The sequence below is a fragment of the Schistocerca piceifrons genome, chromosome 4 (assembly GCF_021461385.2).
Source record: "Schistocerca piceifrons isolate TAMUIC-IGC-003096 chromosome 4, iqSchPice1.1, whole genome shotgun sequence".
Lineage (NCBI taxonomy): Eukaryota > Metazoa > Arthropoda > Insecta > Orthoptera > Acrididae > Schistocerca > Schistocerca piceifrons.
The window spans coordinates 567,484,722-567,510,547 of record NC_060141.1 but is presented as its reverse complement, the minus strand read 5'-3'; the positions used below and the strand labels follow the sequence as shown (position 1 = coordinate 567,510,547).

At 37.6% G+C, this 25,826-nt stretch overlaps 1 protein-coding gene and 1 non-coding gene across 2 annotated transcripts in view; one reads left to right on the top strand and one right to left on the bottom strand.

Moving 5' to 3' along the window:
• Positions 1 to 25,826, bottom strand: part of LOC124796005 (fatty-acid amide hydrolase 2-like) — a 424,143-nt gene that overhangs the window by 12,302 nt on the left and 386,015 nt on the right. The window contains exons 9-11 of the mRNA XM_047260088.1: positions 24,448 to 24,549; positions 19,948 to 20,115; positions 10,920 to 11,102 (exon numbers count right to left, since the gene is read on the bottom strand). Of these exons, the coding sequence (XP_047116044.1) occupies positions 10,920 to 11,102; positions 19,948 to 20,115; positions 24,448 to 24,549 (453 nt within the window). The remainder of the gene's footprint in view (positions 1 to 10,919; positions 11,103 to 19,947; positions 20,116 to 24,447; positions 24,550 to 25,826) is intronic.
• Trnat-ugu lies at positions 7,523 to 7,597 on the top strand. Its single transcript has one exon. It is a non-coding gene; the product is annotated as a tRNA-Thr (tRNA).

The window sequence follows — 25,826 nt, the reverse complement described above, 5'->3', positions numbered from 1 at the left end:
TACAATAAACTACCAAAAGAGATTAAAGAAATTTCATACACTTATTTAAAAAGGCAGCTAAGAAGTACCTGTTATCCAATACAGTTTGTACACTGAAGGATTACTTAGACAAAACAGAGTAGGGGTCTGAAGTGTGTGTGTGTGTGTGTGTGTGTGTGTGTGTGTGTGTGTGTGTGTGTGTAATGAGTGAAGTGACATGAAACAATGCGAGTATAGTGTGTGCAGTGACTGGTAGTGAGATACAAGTGAACAGTGTGGCATTACATTATGTAATAAGTTATTTGTAAAAAAAGTATTGTATACCAAGAGTAAATCTAATGAATGTCTCCAACTAGTCTGTAATTGTATGTGTATACGAATTAGCTTATTTTAAATTGGTCTAAACTTGTAAATACTTTGACATGTCCTATATGCTTGTAAAAAGAGATCTATGGATGAATAAAGCTACTGCTACTACTACTACTACTACTACTACTACATTCATCTTTGTGTCATGTTTCTATGCACGGTCTTCATAACAGATTTCTAATGTTTTTCTATGTTATTTTTAATTATTTGTTTACATATATAACTGTATCTTGTTGGCTCCTTCTGTGGTCATGCAGTAGGCAATTGGTGGGGCTCCACCAATTTAATATTCCTCCATTCTCTAGCATTTGACGAATGCGTCTCTTGACATGTTCATGCATCACTTGGCACCTCTGTATACCACCTAAGAGTATAAATCTTTCTATATTTTGTTGTAACTTTTGTTGTAAATGTTGTTTTAACTTTTTTCCTAATTCCCTCTAAGGAAAATGTTATATCCATTCCAGAGACATGTAACGGCCTGATGATAATCTTCAAGATTGAAACCAGTCATCATTAAAATAAAATATTTAAAAAATATTTTAGTGAGCAAGACTTATTATTTATTCTAAAATTCATTGTGGATCACAGTGTTTCCAACAATGTTATCAAACGTGGTTAACTGAGTAAATGCTTCACAGGGTTCTTGCTGCATCAGATTTGGCTATCTCAAACTTTCAACAACTTCCTCCATTGACATCATAAGGGAATAAGATACTTTAGTTGACTGAATTATGTCATAGAGGCATAACAGATCTTCCATGCATCTCGAGAGACTGTGCTGATGTCTTTGATTGTTGAACATTGGTAGTGATGCTTGATTTCATTAGACGGTGGGTGACTCAATTGATTTCTCTGTTGCCTTTCAGCATCAAGCACCCATTTCATTGCTGCACTGAGGTTGTAACCTCTGTCTTGTTTAAAGTTATAGTTAAACATACTGATCTCAACTTAAACTGAGGCAGTGGCTACATCCTCAGTGCTGCATGGAAATGGGCACTTGATGATGTAAGGTAATAGAGAAATCAACTGAGTCATCCTCCATCCAATAAAATCAACATTATTGTGAACATTCTTCAGTCGTAGACATTAACATAGTATCTGGTAGAGTATGGAAGTTCCATGAATTCATGATGTCTCCATAACATAATCTGGCCAACTAAAGTACCTAACAGCATACTAAAATCTCAGGTCCATACGATGACAACAGAGGAAGTTGTTGAAAGCTTGTGATTGACAAATGTGATGTGACAAGAACGCCACGAAGCATTTATTCAAGAATGTTACTATGAAGAACTATGTGGTCAGAAACAACTGAGGTTGGCTAAACAGGTAATATATGTTTATTTTCTGAAAATACTTTGATTCATGCAAAAGAAGTTGCTCTAGACAGAAGGTCAGGAAAAATAAAGCAGATCTGTATATGTACTGAATAGATGGCCACATGATCTACATGCCACTTTCCTAGCTGTTAATGTCAGCCTTCAAATCCATATTTCTAATTCCAGTATTTTAATAGTATTCTATTGCAGTCCTTCCTCTATGATAATTTCTGTGGCAGTACTGGGGACTGTACCCAGGTCTTACAAGTGCCTGAAAAAATTAGTCACAAGGAACACAAGACTGGCGGCTAGGATTCAAATTTCCAATTACTGATGTTTTCCTTAAGGCCAAAGTATAGTGTTGAAAGAGATTGTAGAACGCAGATGAAACTGAAATATGAGGGGAAGTGAAATGAAAACTGTAAAAATATAATAAAAAATCATCATTTTGTGCCATTGTTCTCTAAGTTGACAGTACAGTTACCAATGATGCAAGGAAGGCCCTACAGGTGGCAGCATACTATAGACAAGTGAAACTCAGGCACAATACCAGTTCAAAATGGCTGCCCCATTTGAGGTTTGCATCAAGGAAGAACAGTGTTCTGTCATATGTTTTTAGAGCAGTGGAGGTATGAAGTCCATCTGTGGATGAAGGTCCAGAGTGGTTAAGCATGTTTATCACTGCAGTAAATGTATGAGTGCAATAGAAAGTTCGAAAATGGCATGACTTCTGCAACAGACACTCAGTGCCTGGGTCTCGCACACCATGTTGTGACACCAGACTCTACTGTAGCAGTTGAAGAGATTATGATGGAAAATTGCTTTGTGACAGTGGACGAAATAGTCGCAAATTTGAACATTAGTTATGGCTCAGCACATCACACCATCCATGAAGTGCTTAAGTTTCACAAAGTGTCTGCAAGATAGGTGCCATGGCAGCTCACTCCAGAACTGAAACAGTGATGCATTGATGTCTGTGAAGAACATCTGTGGTGCTTTGGATCAGAAGGTGATGGCTTCTTTGTGAGAATCGTTACAGGAGACAAATTTTGGTACACTACCACCAACACACAACAAAGAAAGCAAGCAAGGAATGGTGCCATTCTTCATCATCAAAACCCAAGAAGTTCTGGATGCAGCAACTGCTGTGAAGGTTTTGCTGACTTCTGTTTTTGGATGAACGAGACGCTGTCTTGGAATACTACTCAACTAACAGAAACACCACCAACAGTGCATCATATTCCAATATGTTAAAAAACCAGCTATGGCATGCAATAAGATCAAAGTGACATGGACCTCTGACTACGTTGTCATTTTGCAACATGACAATGCTCAGCCTCACACTTTGATATTCTGCCACATCCACCACACCCACAAAACCCCGCATCAAGTGATTAGCACATATTTGGACCACTTAGAGGTGATGGTAGGAAAGAAATTTTATTCCAATGAAGAGGCGCAGCAGGCAATACATGAGTGGATGTGCAAACAACCAGAGGAATTTTCTTGTTTGGAGGAGTCCCTACACTTGCTATGTGTCGGAGGATGTGTGTTGAACGACAAGGAGACAATGTCAAAAAATGATACACTTGTGTCCCATTTTTGTTTGATAAATATTTTTAAAAAAATATTTAAGGTTTCAGCTTGACTTCCCCTCATGTACAGAAAAGCAGAAAAAAAAGAGGATGGAAGGAATGATGACCAGAGGAGCTAGGCGAGATAAACAGAACTGAATACATAAAAAGTACGAAACTAATAATAAATGTGTAACAGCACAAAATAACCTACAAATTTACAAAAATGTTAAAATAAGAGTAGATACTGGATCAAAAGCACAGAAAAATCCCGGTGATAAAAACATTGGAAAAATTACTTGAGTGCCTGCCCTTGCATTCCTCAGTGTGTTCAGACACATGTCATTAGAACTTACTGCTAAAGACAGCTTGCTGTGGCAAATCACTCAAAACTAAGAGCCTGGAGCCTGACTGTGAAGATGTCAAACTGATGAGCAAAAAATACATATAAGGTTTGCTTAAGGCTGTCCAACAGTTACTTGCAAGTCACAGAGGTGGTAGTATTAGAGCAACTGCTATACTACATGCATACTGTCATACCCATGAAGCTAATAAAACTGGTACTCTGTCGCCACCACTATTGATAGAACAAGGTAAGTTAAATCCTCAAAGACAAAGGAGGACACTCCACTGTTACTGGTAGTTGTTATTGAAATGCTATGGGCTATATAGAGCCACCTCAAACCTACAGCTACCATGATGCTGGAAACGTAGTATGCCTCTGCATCCTGCTGAAGTGCTGTGTAAATTACAACAGAAGGCATTCCAGGAAGGAGAGCATGCTAGTTAGTAATCAGCATGTTCTGCAGATCATAAGTGTGACCAGTTGCTTTCAAACGTAACAAAATGAGTGGGAAAACCACCTGACTGTAGGAACACTTTCCAAGCTATAGAAAGTGTGAAGCTATCATGTACGTCCTCTAGTGGTAACATACTCTGGCACAAGTTGCTTGGAAGACAGCTGTAACTAAGGCCAGGGTAAGATAAACAGCTGCAGTCTCACTAAAGATGGATCGACCTGCACTCAGTAGTGATTAAGCTGACAAGAACTGCTAGCAGCCAGCGAGCAGAATACTCTACACCAGGGGTCACCAAACTATGGCCTGCAGGCCTGATCCGACCCGTGATGTCAGTTTATCTGGCCCGCAACGTCAGTTCATCCAGCCCATCGATGGTACTTGAATTTCATTGAATGTGACAAGACATACAGTGTATCTGACCTACTGCTGTGCTTCTATGACTATGTGCAGTTGTTAAACCTAACACTGGGGCTTCTACAGCAGAATTCATGTATGGTGAACCACTCAGACTCCATTCAGAATTTTTTGAGCAGCAACATTGCCACCCGTCACAAGAACCTCTGTTCCTACTACAGTAAGTCAAGAGTTGCATCTCCAAAATTTGCCTGTTATGTGGGTCCAAATATTTTTGTATACAAGGATCTATGGATGTGTCATCATGTCATATTATGTAAAGACTCTGTCAAACCACTGTTGCAAACATTGTACATGGTCTCCTGCCTGTGTTAACCTGCATGAAATTCATATGACATGTACTCAATCACCATCTGCTTCAAGCTTTTCTTGAAGAAAGTGATTCTTAATTCTATGATTTCCTAATCACACAGCAGCAAGGTGGTTCAGATGCAAACTAAAGTCCTGTTTCATTTTTTCATTCTTCCAAATGAAATACTGTAGCTGTCTTTCTCACTGAAAAAGGTAGAACAGGGCCACTGCTGCTGGATCCTACCTGGCTGCTGAAGTTGTCATTTTTTATTTTTTGTCAACATCAAACCCTACCTGAATCTGAAACTTCAGGGAAAAGATAACCTCATCTCTGATCTCTACAAAATCATCAATGGATTTAGGAAAAACTGTCATTATTTGAAGCACACTTGGAAGGAGAAAACTTTTCCCATTTTCACTGTTTTAAAGGGTTTAGTGCTACAATACCTGAAGTTTCAACCTTGATTCTAAAAAAAGAAAAAAAAAATTCCTGACTTGAATAAGCATTTTTGGAGAGATTTTCAGATCTAGACAGAATTGAGAGTGACATTCCAGAATCCGTTTGATTGCAACCTAGATGACGTGCCAGTTGAACTGCAGTTGTATCTCATTGTTTTGAAGGCAAATGCGTTGCTGAAAGAGAAGCGCAAAGAGAAAAAACTTGTTGAATTTTATTGCTGCTTACATGACACTGAGTTTCCGAAACTTGAAGGAATTTGCTAGTGGTATGTGCATTAATGTTTGAAACAAATTATGTCCATGAGTAAAAGTTTTCAAAAATAATGTTTCAGAAGCCAGAACATCAAATGAGAGTGACTAATGAACATCTGAAGGCAATTCTCTTGATTCGATAAGTAATACCAAACCAAACATTGGTGATATGTAGGCAGACAAATGTCAGTTATTCACATCTCACCAACTCTTTTTGCTGCTTAGTTTATCATATTTGGCTATGTGCATAGTATATTTGATGGTACTATATTTTTACTAACATTGCCTTCATTGATAACTTTATTATAAAATAAATTTGTTGTTTCTTCTTGTTTTTATGCATTGCATGCCACTTGCTCATGAGTAACACGGAAGTTTGAACTTAGTTTTTCAGCTTTTTTCCCAGATGTTTTGTTCTGGCTTGTAAATACTGTTCACAAGAATAATTTGACCCAGGCTTGTTATTTTGTCAGTCATTGGGAGCACAATGTAAAAAGTTTGGTGGCATCTGCTTGACACAAACTAGGAAGAAGGATCAAGAAGTTGGGTGGTAGCATAGAGGTCCTAAAGAGCAGCAGTGCCAGCAAAATCTCAAAATACCTTAAATAATGCCCTCTAATCTCAAAGCTGTCATTTCAACCGACTGACCCCACATTCGACAGCAATTTGATACCTACATCTTCTGACCTCAGAGTAACCCTGCCACGAAACAATGTGTTACTAAACACCAACACACAGTTGATGTTGGATTTGCCATAGGAAATAGCATCTGCAGTGCACAGACAGCCATCAAGACAATTGTTAGGGTGCAACAAACAGACCAGCATGTCTACCATAATTAATAAGAGGTCAATCTGTGTGTGGAATTCAAACAGCATTCATGTGCGATGTGAAGAAATTATGCAATTTCTCGATGACAATTAGAGGCCATGGAAACAACAGGCATCACTGTTGAGACATAACACTGACAAATTACCTTCATTGGTGTATATTATCCACCTGTTGGTCTACTCCAACTAGCTGATTTTATGAAATTACTGTCCCTCCATTGCGAAGTTTTCACTGGTGGAGATGTTAATGCAGATCATGGAGACTGGAATTCCAGAATAACAAACATCATCAACTGCTCTCACAACTGTGTATTGTGAAGCAAAACAACACCATCGTACTGTACATAAAAAGCCAACCATCTACCGAACAGGCAGCACATGGCCAAACATGGCTGATGTTGGTATCATTAAGTGCTACCAAAGTATTTGTACACATCAAATCTGAACACTCATTTTTCTCTCCACTTGCTGACAATTTTCAACATCAACTTTGACCCCATTCCAAATGATATTTCCACAACATATTGAAGGCGTCATCCAAGAGGCTTCACATTTTGACACAAAATGAGACACGTGGTTCAATTTAAAAATGCTGAGGTGGAGCAATCAGTTAATTACCTAAGGGAGATAACAACACGAGCAGCAGAGGCAGCATTACCACCACTTACAAGGGGTCAGGCAAGACCGCTCACAACACCTGTCACCACATCTGCTTGATGACAGCTACAAACAATTTAAGACTGTCATGGATCTCACCCACCCAGAGACCCAGGAACAAAGTGGTGATGAAATGAAAATTAAATGGACACCCTAGCTGCAAGCAGGTGTTGATGTAATTCATTGGGGACATGTTGAAAATGTGTGCCCCAATCGGGGCTTGAACCCAGGATCTCCTGCTTACATGACAGACACTCTATCCATCTGAGCCACTGAGGGCACAGAGGATAGCGCGCCTGCAGGGACTTATCCCTTGCATGCTCCGCATGAGACCCACATTCCCAACGTATCCACACCACTACATTCGTAGTGCACCTAATTGATGTTTGCCCATCTTACTCATTACTCATGGCAGAATAATCTACCAAGTCCCATACGAGTTTGGGCATAGCGTGTGCATTCGCACAAGAAGGTTAAAGGCCGGGAAGCCATATTAGTGGTGTGGACATGTTGTGAATGTGGGTCTCACGGGGAGCGTGCAAGGGATAAGTCTCTGCAGGCACACTATCCTCTGTGCCCTCAGTGGCTCAGGTGGATAGAGCGTCTGCCATGTAAGCAGGAGATCCCGGGTTTGAGTCCCGGTTGGGGCACACATTTTTAAAATGTCCCCAATGAAGTACATCAATGCCTGCTTGCAGCTAGGGGTGTCCATTTAATTATCATTTCATTTCTAGCAAAGCTGCATGGTCATCTACGGTAACCGTTCTTTTGGGAACAGATACTACCGTCATATGAAGTGGTAATGGATCAACTGTGATAGGAAAAAAAAAACACTGTTGACAAACAAAGGAATCAGGTGAAGGCTCCCAAAACATCTTTGCTGGCAGACAATAAAGGCTTATTTCCATAAACACCAACAGAAGATACCATCACCTCAGGAAGTAGAGTCTGTGATTCAACTAGGTGCTGAGGCCACATATTTCGTCTACATCAACAAACCAGAGCACACAATTGGTCAAAAAGTGATTACCACATTTTTTAGCTGTACAGCATGCTGCCAATGTAATAGACATCATTCGTCACAAGAGGTGGAATGCCAGAAAGGCTCCAGGTACTGATTAGCTGACCAATCAATATCTGTAGCAGCTGCCCGTGAATGCAGCACCAAGTCAGGTGGTGCAGTGGCTGGCACACTCTAGTCATATTCTGGAGGATGTCGTTGTTGTTGTGGTCTTCAGTCCTGAGACTGGTTTGATGCAGCTCTCCATGCTACTCTATCCTGTGCAAGCTTCTTCATCTCCCAGTACCTACTGCAACCTACATCCTTCTGAATCTGCTTAGTGCATTCATCTCTTGGTCTCCCTCTACGATTTTTACCCTCCATGCTGCCCTCCAATACTAAATTGGTGATCCCTTGATGCCTCAGAACATGCCCCAAGGATGATGATGGACCTAATTATTGTCAAGACATCCAGGTTTCAACTAACTGTGATTTCCCTAAATTACTTGATGCAAATGATGGAATGGTTCATTTGAAAGGTGACAGCCAATTTCCTTTCCCATCCTTCCATAATCTGAGCTTGTACGTGGTCCAATATATCACAGCCACCTCCAGTGATATGCTCCATATTGTGCACTATATGAAGGTTTGGAAATGTGCCTAAATGGTGGCCACCTCAAAAGGCAGAAAAAAATTTGTGGCTTCCAAAGAGTTGTTGACTAATCAGCCTACTGCCAGAAATGGCAGTAGTTCAGATTTTGGTGAGGCCGCTACATGAGCTATCAACTTCTGCAATTGGTGGAGGAGCTGATAGACTCAGTGGAGTACTGAATTCTCTGAGTCTTCCTGGACATCTCTCATACATTCAACAGCATGTGACATGAAAGCCACCTCTTCACACCTTTTTGTCATGAGGTCTCTGTGTCAGGTATCCATCTGCTTTCAACATGCTGCCAAGGAAGAACATTCCTTGTGCATATCCAGCACAGATCCTCCTCACACAGCAACATAAATGATAATGCACAGTGAGGGTCAGTACTGGAGCCAATCTCTGAACTGCAGACCGCATGCACCTTGCACTGTATGCAGATGATAAAGTGGTCTTTGGACTATAAATGAGCACCTGGCACCTTCATTAACACCAAAATTTGGTTGATCACATAACATCTTTGACCCTGTAGTGGAATCTACCTTTCAACAGAGACAAAAGTCAAGCCATTATCATTAGCTGGCTGAACATCACGGACAACCTACAGACTGTCCATGTTTCTAGAAACTTAGTGCAATGGAGCAGAACTGAGTGTTACCCCAATGTCACATTCTACACTTAATTAAGATGGCACCAGCGCATAAAGTAACTACAGGGGAAGGTGCTGGGTTCCATCAAGCACCTATACTCACTGCTACATCCAACATAATTATTGAAACATTTTGGCATCACTGTGTACAAGTCTCTGCCTTAATCAGTGCTAGAGTATGCCGCACTAGTGTGGGAGAAACGCAGTTTCTTGACACTTCGAGCTCACATTTATAGTATGAAATCATGCAGTGCTATTGGCATGCTTTTTGCCAAGGGACTTCTTGACTGTGTAACTGCCACTAGGTATCTCTATCTCAGTGAGCATTTTCCGGAGACTGTACGAGTCTTTTACAGTAAAGTGCAGCAGTCCCAGAACTGCCACAATGGGAATGGTGACATGAAATCCATCAAATTGCTAATAGAAGTCCAGATCTGCTGGCAGACTAATTACCACTTAATTTATGTAGGAGTTAAAGGTATACTAATAATTGACAACCAAATGTAAATGTGCAAATTATGGACTAAACAAAATGGAAAGAAAAATTGGAAGGTGACATACTTCAACACAACCAAAGTATACTTAAAGAGTGGCTTGTAAGGATTCCTTCTGATTGTTAATGTACAGCCGAATGGTAGCTTTATGTTTTGAACTGTACAATAATTATTATAACCATATGTGGTAATAGCAGCATGTGCAAGGTAGGTTTTGCAATGAATCTGAACATTTGGTAGGAAGGTTATTGCAGGACATGTACCAAGGAGTTTGATTGGTTTATCTTAATACCAAAGCATGAGCTTAGAAAATTATGCATCTGGTGTGCCAGCTGATCATGTTTCCATACAGGATGTAACTATGAAATGAAGGAATACTCTCATTTTCAGGTAGGGTATCTTTCAGACTGGGCATAAATATAAAAGATCTATGTACCCAAGTCATTCTGTGTAATTTTAAGGCATCATGTCTCAGCAGGAACATAAATACCACTTTATCACTTGGATCCCAACTTCTTATACAAGTGGCTGCAGAGTTCAGAAAAGGAAACTGGCTCTCCAAAATGAGTTTGGCTCCCACTATCCACCTTATCTCTATTTACACTATTTTTCCTGGCTTTGTTTCAGTTTCTTTCATGGTGTTATATTCCCCACACATCTCCTCTCCAGTTCCTTTTGAGTTTGGGTGATAACTAACCTTCTAACTGAAGTGAAAAGTGCAGCCTACAACATCACTGATTACAAGACTACCAAACATACAGGACTGATCAGATGACTAATCAAAAATACAGGGCATTATGTTCTTCCAACTAATGTCACTAGTTTTTATTTTATGGATGGATAATTTTTGCATCACTGCTGGAGAATGTGTAATGCCCAGAACTAATTATGGGAAAGAAATAAAGAAGCAGTGCACCTACACTAGAATCAACGTGTTGCCAATTCCACTGTAGGCTACATAGCAACTGCAGCACTCATCATGAAGAAAATATTTCTATGGTTAATATCTTGTTGTTGGTAATTCTCCACCCAGTAGATCATGACTCTCCAATACCCATACAACATTTTTTGTAACAGGTCAGTCAAACAGTCCCAGATCGCCGTATACTCAGCAGCCAAAACATCTTTTTATTATTCCTCTTGTTTTCTATCCACAAAAAGTTATTTTCATGAATGTTACCTGTATGCCAATTGGGAGTCCCTCACTGTTAAGTCCGAGTGGTACATGTGTTGCTGGCATACCAAGGACATTAAATACCATTGTATACAAAACACCAGCAGTCTTTATGTATGAATCATTGTGATATATGGCTGCTGTTGGATGGGTTGGGTATATAAATACCCCACTGTCTCCTAAAATATCCTGAAAAATGAAAAACATCAAAAAAATTATTCTGCTTTATAAATAATACAATGATGAGATAAAGAAAAGGAGAAAAGGGACAACTTGTAGAAGATATAATGTAAGTTATATCTGAAATCTTCTGCAGAGCTTTCTGTTGGCACTATGTCTCCTGCATGTACTCTATATACATTATTTTTATTCTTTGGGTCTCAAGAAATTTTGCTGCTTAGTGAAATAAGGTATTTTGCAGGACTATGCATTGGCCAAAATCATTGCTGGTCATACACTGAGGGTCAGTTTGTGAATGGCAAGAAGCTTAAACATAAATTTTAAATAGACTTACGAGCAGTAGTATAAAAAGAAACTATTTGGTACATGAAACCATTCCTAGATGAGTTTTTCTCACAATTACACGAATACAAAACAATTTGGCACCAAATGCTTCTCCTTCTAATTTCAAAAATATTTTTCAATCTCTGTAGATACATATTCAATAACTGGCATAAAATGATATACACTCAACTATTTTATAATTCAGTATTTTAGAAGAGTCAAAAATAAGTATAGCTTAATATAACAACAATAGGTAACTGCTTTAACTGAAATAGTGAGTCAGAAATAAACATGTCATGTTATTTTACATGATGGAGAAACTTATAATCATTACATTTTATTCAGTAATCAATGGGTTGACTTGAAACTTCCTGGTAGATTAAAACTGTATGCCGGAGTGAGACTCGAACTCGGGATCTTTGCCTTTTACGGGCAAGTGCTCTACCATCTGAGCTACCCTAGCATGACTCCCCACCCATCCTCACAGCTTTAATTCTGCCAGTACCTCATCTCCTACCTTCCAAACTCCTTTCGTCTAGGAGTGCTAGTTCTACAAGGTTTGCAGGAGAGCTCCTGTGAAATTTGAAAGGTAGGAGATGAGGTACTGGTGGGTGGAATTAAAGCCATGAAGATAGGTTTCATATCAGTGTACACTCTGCTGCAGAGTGAAAATTACATTCTGCAGTGTGTTGACTTGTTAATAAAATGTCTGGGGCACAGTCACATAGCATACCTTTTTTCCTCTTTTTTGCTTTATTGTAATGTGGATAACCAATTCAAACAATAATGTCAATGTTTTTGTTTGCATTTATTAGTCAAAACCCACAACACTCATTCACAGTCTCTCCAGTGAATTGAAAGAGGTGACAAACAAGGGGGAAAATATTAAAATTTGCATCAATGTAGGTCATCCATTATAGGCCATGGATGGAAAAATTTTGAATAGGTATGTATGCATAAGTGTGTTTTATAATTGGAACCAAGTTCACTATAAATGTACACTACACGCTAAAAACCAGCATGAGAGGTTTTGGCCAGCAATGCAGGCATAGACAGACAGATAAATTTAGCCGTTTGTTATTTATTCCTTGGATAAATATCCAATAATTCATTATGATGTTGAATGTTGCAGTGTGTTGTAAGGCCAGTGTGCCTCATACCTTTTTCAAGAGTTTCTTTGGTCACTAGAAGACAGTCAAATATCTGTACTTATTGAATAATTATGAAAACTATATTTTAGGGTTGCTAGTGTAGGAAAACACACACACACACACACACAAACACAAACACACACACACACATACACACACACACACACACACACACACACACACACACACAAAGAATCACATTGGCTATTACGGATTCTTCTGTCAAGTAGAATTGGGTATCAGGAAGGTAATCTTCATTTAATATTTTTGCTATATAAAACAACCTTTACATCAGCAAATAAATGGTAAATGTCTTTTATGGTTGCCTACTTTTCTTCTTTCTGTGCCATGTAGAAGCTGTGTAAATTAACAGTGTGGGACAGTTTACCTTGGGTATTATGTTTGTATAACTTAACTATTGTTAACTGTAGCTGGCAGTTGACAACAAACTTCACAAAAGAATAATTTTGTTCTGAAACTGTTTTAAGTATGCCTGACTGTTGAAGGACTTGGCTTTTATATCATTTAGCATGGAAATAACATTGTTTTTATTACATCTTTTGGTGCAATAATTACTTTATTCATAAGTGAAAAGGAAAACAATGTTACACAGTGAAAAATTAGTGAAAGGAAATAGATAAAAAGTATTAATTTTTGTCAGTTTCATTTGCAAAGTGTATTATTGCTTATAATGCAAAAGAAACTGAACTTAGGACATTTACAAAGTCCTTATAATATATTACTTGCAATTCAAATTATTCTCAACATACATACTCAAAAATTTTGTAAATGATGTTTTATGTCTTAATTTTTGATGTGCAATCCTGTTGAGGTGTGCATGGTCATACCTAAGGTTCATAACTGAGTGTACTAAATTTTATTCTAGTTTAGTGTTTAGTGACAAATCATTTGCTGAGAATCAATTCAGAACTGTCAACAAATTTTTATTTTTATTTTTTTTATTGTTGAAGTGGCTCTACACTATGTACTCTCATCAAAGAGAGGATCACATTTATACAACACAAATGAAAGCAGACTCAATACTAATCTCTATAACAAAGTGATATGATTTCTCTTCACTCTGAATATGCTGGATTACTTATCTACCCTGAATCATTTAACTCTCTGCATTCTACTGGTACATAATAACTTCAAACATGAAGCCTCACCCAACATGTGTCCACTGAAACACTCTTCTGGTACCTTAAATAATATATTTGCTTGGAATTACTTAATGCGAGTCTTTGTGGGAACAGAATTGAGCAGTTAGCTGTGAAGTTGCTGTAAGCTTGTTCCATTATTCTTCCTGGTGTTTCAAGTATGGAAGTGTTTAGGCCCTTTAACAGCATACTTGCGTTACCAGCATTACAATTTTGAGGAGGCTTCCAAAAGTCCAATAGTAATTCACTTACGGAGGTGAAGAACAGGTACAAACCAGCACTGAACCTCTATTTGTTATATTAATCCTCTGTTTCCTCTCATCCAGATATGACTCCATTCATGCAAATGGGATTGCTTTAATCAATAATATTTTGATTTTTTTGTAGAATTTTATCATTATACAATCAAAGGCCTTAGCAAGATTATAAAAAATGTGAATATGATAATTTTTCTTACTTTGTTGTACCAAGACAGAATTTGTGAGATCATATATTGCTTTCTCTATAGAGAAGCCTTTATGGGAGCCAAACTGAGATGCTGTTAAAAGGTCAGTATCAGATATGCGGTCCAGTATTCTGTTGCAAGTTAGCTTTTCAGTAACTTCTGAGCACTCACAAATCCACTTTAAACATATATTGCTATTGCCTATTTCAGTGTTTCAGGAAATGTGCCTTGACTCATTGGCTTAGAAACAAACCTAACTCAAAGGCGGCAACATCAAGTAAACACAAGATTTCTGTAGTCTGGATGAAATACAATCAAGAATAGAAGTGCTACAATATTTCAGTAGCCCAATGATTTTTGTGGTATCACTGACTTGGCAAAGCTGATCTCAGGTAGTGAAATATGCAATGCCTGTCTTAATAAATCTAAAGGATCAGCATTATGTGATCCATTTTTTAGATCTGTTTTTTTCAGCAACTGTTAAGAAGAAGTCATTTAACTTAGTGAACTCTCTCTTGCTGCCACAACATACTTGGTTCATAGATAATAACCATCCTTTCTCATGGATTCCACTGTTACTACCTCTACCCACCAAACCAGGAAAACTGAATTCAAAGCATTGCAAGAATATTTTAGGAAAAAATTAATCTTGTCATCTACCGTGCAGCCTTGGTAAACTACTTCCCAGTGTTCATCCAGTAAATTCTCTTTAACATTGTAACTGGGCCAGCATTTATAATTCGGTTTAACAAGGCTTTGCCATTGTTAGCTGAACAGAATTGAGAGGGATGCTTTATCACTCCCATTTGACCATTATATTCACCTGAACCATTTGCTATGAGTTCATCTGTATTTTATAAAAATGTCCTACTGTTCTTGTAGGGAAAATTACTGTAGGGAACAAACCAAAAGTGATAATTGCCCTCAGTGCCCTCATGAAGCAAATAACTTCAGCATGCTGTGCACTTAGAATGATAAATTAAATGTATAGTAGCACTAGAACAATATTTTTGGCATGTGTTCATTCTATAATTGATTGTGGCATAACCTTCTAGTGAAGAAACACGTGGAATGTACAAACAATCTTTAGGCTACAAAAAAGGATTGTATGAATTATAATAAAAAGTAGCAAGAGAGCTCGCTGCACTGAGTTGTTTAGATGTATGAGAATCTTGACTGTTTCATGCGATCCACATAAAGAAAGACATCGACTAGTATCCAATGAATGGTCTCTACATGAATATGGAACCAGATCCACTCACCACTTACATGTCAGTAGGAAATACAAAACAAAAATGCAAAATAGTGTGCTATATAATTAAATTATACAACAAACTGCAAATAATAGTCATCTAGCTATTGAACTACATGCAGTTTGTATTACATTAATAATAAACTTCTTTTATATTATTTGGATTATTTCACATCTTTTGTGTTATTTCCTTTTTAATATTTAAGTAATCTGACACCATAACTATGTAGAGCTTTTAATGTGATGAAATTAGTTTAACACTACTTTGATCCCAGATATGTTCCATAAGGTTGTATGTTCCCCACACTTCGGTTTATTAAGAAGACATGTAATCCGCTGTTATATTTTACACTGAACACTTGTTAAAAAAATCAAAACTGTGACAATGGCCAGTAAACCTTTGTAAATTACTACAATTATTATAATATTGTGAGTTGATGTCCTGTTTGTTGTTAATATGAACTGCACTTAAGTTAATAATTTAGCTATAAGTGCATTGGTATCCTGTATTTCAGCTAAATTTATAATAATATTAAGATCATAAATTCATAATAATATTAAGATCATATGTAAATTACAAATTCAGTTTTAATGCCATCTAGCAATCATCATCTCAAGTAGCTTATTGAACTTAGAGGCTGTGTTTTCTATTCACAATAATACTGGCCACTCATGTTTACATGATGTGTATAACAAATATTGTATTACTTGTCTGCTGCACTGGTCATCAACTGTAATGCTATCTTCATATATCATGGTGTAATAATGTACTCACAATGATCTCTGCTATGAAACAACACAAATACAGACTGAATGTATCAGTGACTAAGTTTTAATGATGTAATGGCTCAGGTAAAATGATACCTCACTGCATGTAAACTTATTCCATTCGATAATTTTGACTTCTGTAAATATGAGTCTTTCATTTTCACTGCTTCTTCCTTAACCAACTTCCAACTTCCGATTTTATGACCTTCGTTCTAATTGATGGAAGACAAATGACATGTCAGATTATTCCAACTGTATATTCTGTATTAATGTTGTCATTCAAAAGTCTTTTATGACAATGCGTTAAGCTGTTATGGTAATTACACTAATCAAGACTGTTTTTGTGGTACATGTTCTGTAAAAATTTTCTTACATCTCATTGGACACTGTCGTAATTTTACGTGCAGTTTCTGCACTTTTGGTTCCTGTATGCTGCTGGACTTTGCTATATTCTTATATGTAACTTTAAGTTTTAGATCTGAACATTGTTTGTATGCAGCTGAAACTAGTAATCACAAAAAAATTGTTTGCAATCTTGACTTTGAGGACTTCTAATCCTTAATACACAAAAAAATGACAATTACAGTTTCGTTAATGGTGGGTGTGGTAACATTAGTAAGTGCCCTCTCTGAAAACTACCTAGAACTGGTAGTTCAGAACCCCACTCATGATGGAAATATATTGGATGTAATGCCAACAAAGAGATCTGACCTTTTGGAGGATGTCCTCATCAAAACTGATATCAGTGGCCATTATGTGGTTGTAGCAAATGATTACCAAAGTATAAAGGGTAACTAAAACAAGCAGGAAGTTATATATATTCAGTAAACTAGATGAAAACTCAATGAGGAACTTCAAACTTCCATCACAGGGCAGAAGCATATAGAGGAACTATGCTCCAAGTTTAAAAGGATTGTTGAACGTACTCAGTAGAAAAGTTCATAGTAGGAGGGAACTTCCATGTTATATAGTCACTGTAAAGTAACTAGAGAAACAGAAACTACGGCATAATAACTGTGAAACAAAGCACTGGGCTGTAGATAAAGAGATGCTGAATAAAACGAGTTTTGCTGTCAACAGAGCAATGTGTGAAGCCTTCAGTGAGTACCATACGAGAATGTTGTCAAATGATCTTCCACAGAACTCAAAGACAGTTTGGTCATATGTTAGGGCGTTAGTGGTACCAAAGTTAGTGTCCAGTCCATAGTGAATGAGACAGGAACTGAAAATGAGGATAGTATAGCGAAAGTTGAAATTCTTAATTCCATTTTCAATTGCTCCTTTACAAAGGAAAACCCAAGAGAATTTCCCAAATTTAATCCTCATACCACTGAAAAATGAATGAAATAAGTATTGGTGTCAGGTGAAATCATTAAAACTGAACAAAGCTCCAGGGCCTGATAGGACCCCATCAGATTCTATACCAAAATTGCAGCTGAGTTAGACCCTCTTGTAACTATAATCTTTTGTAGGTCCCTCAAACAAAAAGCCATGCCCAGTAGTTGGAAGAAAGCACAGGTTACACCCATCTACATGAAGGGTAGTAGAAATGATCCAGAAAACTATCATCCAGCATCGTTGAAATTGATTTGCTGTAGGATCTTAGAGAATATTCTGAGCTCAAAGGTAAGGAGATATCTTGAACAGAATGACCTCCTCCATGCCAACCAGCATGGATTCTGAAAACACTGATCATGTGAAACACTACTCACACTTTTCTCACATGATGTGCTGAAAATTTGGATTAAGGCAGTCAGGTAGATAACTAATTCTTGATTTGCAACAAGCATTTGAATCAGTACCACACATACACTTACAGTCAAAAATACAGGCATATGGGGTATAAAATGAAATTTGTGACTGGACTGACTTTTTGGTATGGAGGTCGCAGCACATTATCGTGGATGGAGAGTCATTGTCAGATGTAAAAGTAACTTCGGGTGTTCCACAGTTAAGTGTGTTGGGACCCTTGCTGTTCATGTTATATATTAATGACATTGTGGGCAATGTTAATACTAAACTCAGATTTTTTGCAGATGATGCAGTTATCTATAACAAAGTGCTGTTTGGAAGAAGCTGCACAAATATTTAGTCAGAGCTAGATAAAATTTAGAGTGGTGCAGAGATTGGCAACCTGCTTTAAATGTGCAGAAATGTAAAATTGTGCACTTCAAAAAATGAAAACAAAAAAGGTGTAGTACCTTATGACTATAATATCAATGAGTTACAGTTGAAATCGACCAACTCATACAAATACCTGGGTATGACACATTGTAGGGACATGAAGTGGAATAAATGGAATGATCACATAGGCTCAGTCATGGATAAAGCAGGTGGTGGACTTCAGTTTATTGGTCGAATACTGGGGAAGTGCAGTCACTCTACAAAGAAGACTGCTTACGAATCACTCATGTACCCCATTCTAAAATATTACTCAAGTGTATGGGACCCATACCAAGTATGACTAACAGGTGATATTGAACATAAACAGAGAAGGGCAGCATGAATGGTCACAGGTTTCTTTGAACCAAGGGAGAATGTCACAGAGATGCTGAAGAAAATGAACTGGCAGACTCTTGAAGATAGACATAAACTATATCAAGAAAATCTACTAACAGAGTTTCAAGAACCAGCTTTACATGATGATACTAGGAATATACTACAACCCCCTACATTTTGCTCACAGAGGGATCATGAGGACAAAATTAGAATAATTACAGTTTGCACAAAGGGATTAAAACAATCATTTTTCCTGTCCTTCATATGTGAATGGAATGGGAAGAAATCCTAATAACTGCCATGCACTCACAGTGGTTTGCAGAATACAGATGTAGCTGTAGATGTAGATCTTTCGTCTCTAACATTGACAATGTCAACAAACATGATCCGAAAAATTATCTGTTAGATAAGCATTCTTATAGTGTCAAAGATCACCTGAAATGATATGTAAATAATGCTGAAAATTATGCTAATAATTAACTGTTATATTTAAGAAGAATATGTTTAATAGAATAGTGAAATATGATGTACAAACATGTAACATAGTAAAGCAAATCTACTTAAACAGTGGTAAGTACAGGATGGAGTAAAAAAAATATTATGAAAAGTACAGATTGCTAATCACCGTATAGAAGAGATGTTGACTCAAGACAGCCACAATGAAAAGATCTTCCTCCAAAATAGAAGACACACACATACAAACAAGCACAACTCACACACACTCAAGACCACTGCCTCCAGCCAGAGACAGTGGTCATGTGTCTGTGAGTTGGGCTTCTGTGGATAAGTGTGTTTTCCATTTCAGAAGAAGCTTAAATGTACAGCAGTTGTTACGATGTGCCTGTCTGCGACTCAATATACCCTCTACATCGCAAGTACCAATCTATCCTTTTCGTAATATGTCGTGTATCTATGTACATGTCTGTATACACTTATATTTATGTATTATGTACATTATTGTGCTGACAACATCCATACAATTCACAACGTCTTGATGTATAAATAAACACAAAAATATCCAAGATGAAAGCAACATTTAAGTCTATGGCCAGAGACTTCTTTCCACAATATGTTTAAATTGCCTTGAAATGTTGTTATAAGACAACAATATTAGTCAAAAAATTATCACATCTATAAAAAGTCTGTGCTATTGAAAAAGAGGGTTATAAAAATGGATCAGACTTTTTTAAAAATATCTCTCCCAAATGTGTAACTGGTTGTATGAAAAATCTTATAAAGAAGCCAATTTTCTTACCACAAATTTCTTCCTTAAAGCATTTCTCTGAGCACAGTAATCATTGTATTTGTAACGTGGTATTAACACATTCATTTCCTTCAACAAATAGAAGGCCAGTGCTGCTGGCGAGTACTTTGAAATACCAAATATTGACTTCAGTATTTCCACAAATAGATTATGGCTCTCCTGAAATGTAAAGAATAGATATAAAATATAAACTGTGAAGTTAACCTAGAACTTAATTGTAGTTCTTTGTTAAACGCAGCACTTTGATATCTTAATATTTGTCACTATGGCTAAATAATATATGAAGCAACGAGAATGAGATTCAAAATTTCAAAACCAGTCATGTGAATGAAAATATTACAACAGTGAATGTGGTGAGTTCATTCAGTACCTTCCAAAAAATTTAATGCTTTAACCAATTAATACTGCAAATGTATTTTCAAGTTGTAGCAAATAAAGCAAAGTAACAGTCTCAAATAACTGGTCTATACTTTTATTGAAAGTGTTCTGCGTATTAATGTTTGTAATGTCAGATACCTCTGAAGGTAGAGATCTGTGAGTCCGAATGCAACAGTATACATATAATGCTGATATTTTCAAGTGGTACGTTTACTGTCAACTTATTTATTTTATGTGTGGAAGTGATATATTAACTATCATCAGTGAAACATAAATTGTGTTTCACCAGAAGGGAAACACAAAGTTAGTTTAACTGTTTTGTTAAGCAAACACATCTTCTGGTACTTCTTGCTTTCTTATATGAAAATGATATTGCCATGAGCTGTGGTGCATGCAGTGTGTGTAGGGTTTAGCATTACTGGTTGGCATGCTGTGGGCATCAGTTCAAAACAGATCACAAGCAATTATTTGTTACTACATTTGTAATGTTTGTATATTCTGGATTATTCAGCGTCAGCATTCTGGAATATCTTATGTGTATAAGCAGCTGCACTCTCTGTCCACGAGGTCAGCTGTGTTCTGGTTGTTGACTGGTGTCAGTAATTAATTTGCTTTGAGTGCTAAGTATTGTATTTCACTGAAGACCCTCCTTTCAGTTTTGGACTTGAGTGTGGTTCACGTGTGAAATTGTTTGGTGCATTTAGTGAGTACTTCAGAATTCTACATCATCAAAGCTACAATTAGGCAATGTGAAAACTGCCAACTAAATGGACAGAAACTAGAATACAAAAATGTGGTATTGTAGTGCCTGTGTTACTCAGAAATATGACACAATGTTCCTTCAGACATGCATGCACATGGTTGATGATGTATGGAAGTTTGGGTTTGGCCATAAGTCATGCTCAGATAGCCTAATGGTAAGGCGGCCACTCATGATAAATGGGAAATCTGGGTTCAAATCTCAGTCCAGCACAAATTTTCATTGTCGTCACTCCATTATACAGCTGAAGGTTGTCCATATTTGCAACTGCAATTACATTTCATGTATAGAATACAAGTAGTATACCATTACCAAGCTCTGTATATTCAGGAGGCAGGTATAGTCCAAAATAATAGTAAGTCAGCTGCACATCCGGCATCAATCAATATTTTCTAGAGGCACTGATCAGGACCCAATGAAATAGCTGACAGGATTTGACTGGGGTGCCAAATACCACAAGTGGAATGACATGTGTTTGGCAAATGTGTACTTTTACTTGGCTGATGCAGCCCAACAGTGATTCAAGAAACAATGAAGAGAAGCTTAATAGCTGGGACAAATCCCAGCCTGAACTGAAGAAAACATTTGGCAAGAACTGGCAGCAAGTCTGATTAGCAGAAGAACATTTGAAGGACACAGCCTGATGTCATTGGGGAATGACACAGTCATACACACGTTTCGGCCCTATGCAACATCATGAATCCTAACATGACGGAAGTCAACAAAATCTCACACTTGATGAATGGAGTCACTGAAGACATAACTAAGCTCTTCTGGTAAAGGATTTCACCACAACAGAGGAATCTATCAAGTAGCACCAGTGAATTAATTAAATGCAATGGAAAAGTCTTGGGCAAAGGAGATACGATTGACTCTAAATGTGGTCCCTATGGCAGTTAGAGATGACCACCACGAATCCACCTCTCTCCAACATCAGATAGTATGAGAACAGATACAACAGTGTATGGCATCTAGAAATATCAGACCAAGTAAGCAAGAGACAGCAGCCTTGAATGTCAAGCCGGTATGTCAGCAGATAATAGAAAATGTTGAGGAGGAGGCTTATCAGTCATTAGCACCAATCTCTGCCACCAGCTGAACGTACTGAGAAGAATGGACCAGCCAACTGACACTAATGCTGCAGCCATCAATGACAACCCAGCACCCAATCAATGCACATCTAACCAAGTAGAATGCCCCACAGGAGAATAGACATTTGGAGGACAGAGGGCAACACACTGCTGTGTTTCCACTGTTGATACATGAGACAAATTGTGTGCTGCTGCAGAGATAGAAGTCTAGTTTTCAACAGTCATACATCAATCAACACATCAGTTCTATTCACATCAGTCAGCTGCAGATGACTGTAGCAGACCTGTGGGATAAAACCCCTTGCAGTACCCAGGACGAGGTCACTCCCCAACATGTCTTTGCCATTCTCCCTCACCATATAGTGGTACCAGCAATTTGCCTAGCTGCCAACTTCATGAAAACCAAGCAAAGCTGATCAGCTGTGGAGGAGCGACCATAAAAGATGCTTATCCTCCCTGGATGAAAGTCATTAAGATATCAAAAAATCTCATTGACATCATCATTGACAGCCAACCTCTCTGGGTGTTAAGTCAACTCAGGGGCTTCCTTTTCTGTAATGTCAGATGCTTATCATCACCAGCGAAAAATGACTATGTTCCATGATATGAAACTGATTGGCTGAAAGCCACAAATGGGAAATACATCCAACTGACAGGAATACATATTTCATGAGTAGATATCAATGACAGAAAATGGGTCTTTGAATGTGTCATTTTAACCGAATGTTACTCAGTCTCACAAAAGAAATCTACATGCCAGTGATGATCATAAGCATTATGCATGCTCAAGGAGAATTTTGGATCACTAATTGTCATAAGCAGCCACAACTCATCTCTAAAGATATGTGTGAAGGGACAGCCAGACTAGTCCAGGAAGGGTAGCTCAGTGTCATTGTCAAAGAATCATGCTTTGCTATCACTGCAGAAAATGTGGGTGAGGAAGCTATTATCAAACTGCCAATAGGATCTGGCCTGACTGAGGAACAACACTGGCAAGTGGTGGCCATTCTGTTTCAATTTTTGGATGCTTTCACATCTGGAATGGAGAAAGACAGACTGAATGTCCCATGATAAAACACACTGTCAACATTGGGATCATCTACAAATTAGCCAGTGCTCATTTAATTTGTCACTGGATGAACAATGGGTGATTGAGGAGGAAGTGGAGAAGATCCTGCAAGATGATATTATTGAACTTTTGGAGCATCTTTCATCCTCTCCTCTGGTACTTGTGAAGAATAAAGATGGCACATGGTGTTTCTGTGTTGACTACTGACAACTGAATTAAAGCACAAATAAAACTGCAAATACACTTTTTGAGCTTGCCACTGGATTGCATTGTGTAAATCCCACAATATTTCACTGACACAACTGCTTGACATCTTCATGTGCTGGTAGTTGCTGTTATCACTGCTGCAAGATACAACTGATGAGAACACATGTCACAAACTCAACTGAATGATATGCAAACAAACCAGTGGTGGGGATGGGACCCCCAGTAATCAGTGAATGATACACAACACCTTAGTCAGTGGCACCAAAAATGTGGGAGACTTGAATGTGTGTTGCAGTATTTTGCATGTAGTGAGGAAGTGGCACATTTCTGGACATTAGTTACTATGCTAAACTTATCTGTTTTGGTTGATGAGTTGAGTAGTTGGCCAGGAAAGTACAGTAAAGTGTGTTTTATCTGAAAGCTCAGCAACAGTTTCATTCTTGTTTATGTGCATTTCAACTTCTCAGTGCCAAGCTACACAGTGAGTAGTTAGCTTTCCTCTTTCAAATTAGAAGGTAGATGGAGGCAAGTTTGCTGATGACGAAATTGCGTGACCTTCTGGAGACTGATTCCACATGCTTTAACAGTCCATGCAGGATAACATGATAATTTGAAAATGATATATTTTTATTTAGTACTAAACTTTGTGAACATTACTGGTGTTCCGTTAATATCACAGAATACTGTCACATAATTTTGTTAACAGTGCAGTGCAACTTAATTTAGCAAGGAATCTTAAATAAAGGTTTAAACTGATACCTAAGACTTCAGTGGTCACATAGGAAAAATACACTAATATTAAAAGTAATGATGTTACAGAGAAACTGTAACATCTCAAATAAAAAATGTAAATGAGGAAGGAAGAAATAGATGATTAGTTCAGAGGTGGACTAAATTACTCAGTTAATAAAACAAATAGATATTTTAGGTGAGGAGGTGGTCTTTTAAAATTTATGTTACATTTGTTTTATTTACCAAAAATTTACCTTTGGATTATCTTCTTTTTGCAATAAATTTGGTATTCCTGGCATTCCAAAGAAAACAGCTGCACTCATTTCTACAGAGTCTGACATTTCTTCAATATTCCCCTAAAATAAAGGAAAATGTTGCTAAAACTTTTCATGAAATCATTAGATAATATGATAACACACTATACATGGGGTGACAAACAACAAAAATTTCATTTATAAAACCATGAAGAAACACATGTGCATAATACAATATTAGAATAGTACAGAAAAGTACCTCAACATGAAACTACAGTAAAAAAGTATAGAAACAAAAACATGAATGAAATATAGCAAATTAGCTAGTTTTGAGAACCAGGGGGAATTTTGAAGAAATAAAACTGTACAGAGATTACATGCATAAACATCTCAGGCCATTGGAATGGAAGAGGCACACTTGAACAATTTGAGGGGGAAAATGAAAAATGAAATTCAACAGATAAAATTAAAAAACCTAAAAATTTAGAAATGGCAATTAAGTCAGTTGCCAAAACTAAATCAGCATGAAGAATGAAACTGCTTGGGTTCTGTGCACCTTTAAAATGGAAGTGTCCTACATAAGACTTAGAAAAGAAATCATCATTTAATCTGTTCTGTGAGGAAGAATTGGATTGTTCACATGCATTACAAAGTTGTACAATTTAATGTAATTGGATAGATAAAAAATCTATTCACCAAATAGTGGCAGGAGAACACACATATAAAAACTGTTTTACAAGTGCAAGGTTTTGGAGCCACTGGCTCCTCTCCTTCTTCTGGCAGAAGGGTTGAAGAGGAAGGAAAGAGGGGTGAAGGAAAAGGACTAGAGAGGCTGTAAAAAAGGTTTAGGAGTTCAGGAAAGCCACTCAGAACCTCAGGTCAGGGGAGACTTACTGGACAGGATGAGAAGGAAAGACCAATTGTTCAGGACTGCACCAGCTGAGATTAGAAAACGTGAGAGCTTAAAGGTGGAAGACAGAGCATTATTAAGACAGACATTACTGCTAAAATACTATGCATGGATTAATAAGAGTGAAAAGCTAAGTGCATTGTATATAATAGATGTGGAAGGGGGATGGCGAAAAATAAATGGAGCAGAAAATGAAAGATATAGAGAATTAAAACAGAATGAAGAAAGAAGAAGTTACTGTGAAAAAATGCTGAGACAAAAGAAACTAACATAAATTAAGGCCAGGTGTGTGGAAAGAACCAAAGACATGCTGTAGCACTAATTCCCACCTGCGGAGATCTGAGAAACTGGTGTCTGGGGGAAGAATCCCAGAGGGTGCTTGTGGTGAAACAGGCACCGAGGTCATGACTGTCATGTTGTAGAGCATGCTCTGCAAGACTAATGCATGCTCTGTAACATGAAACTGTTT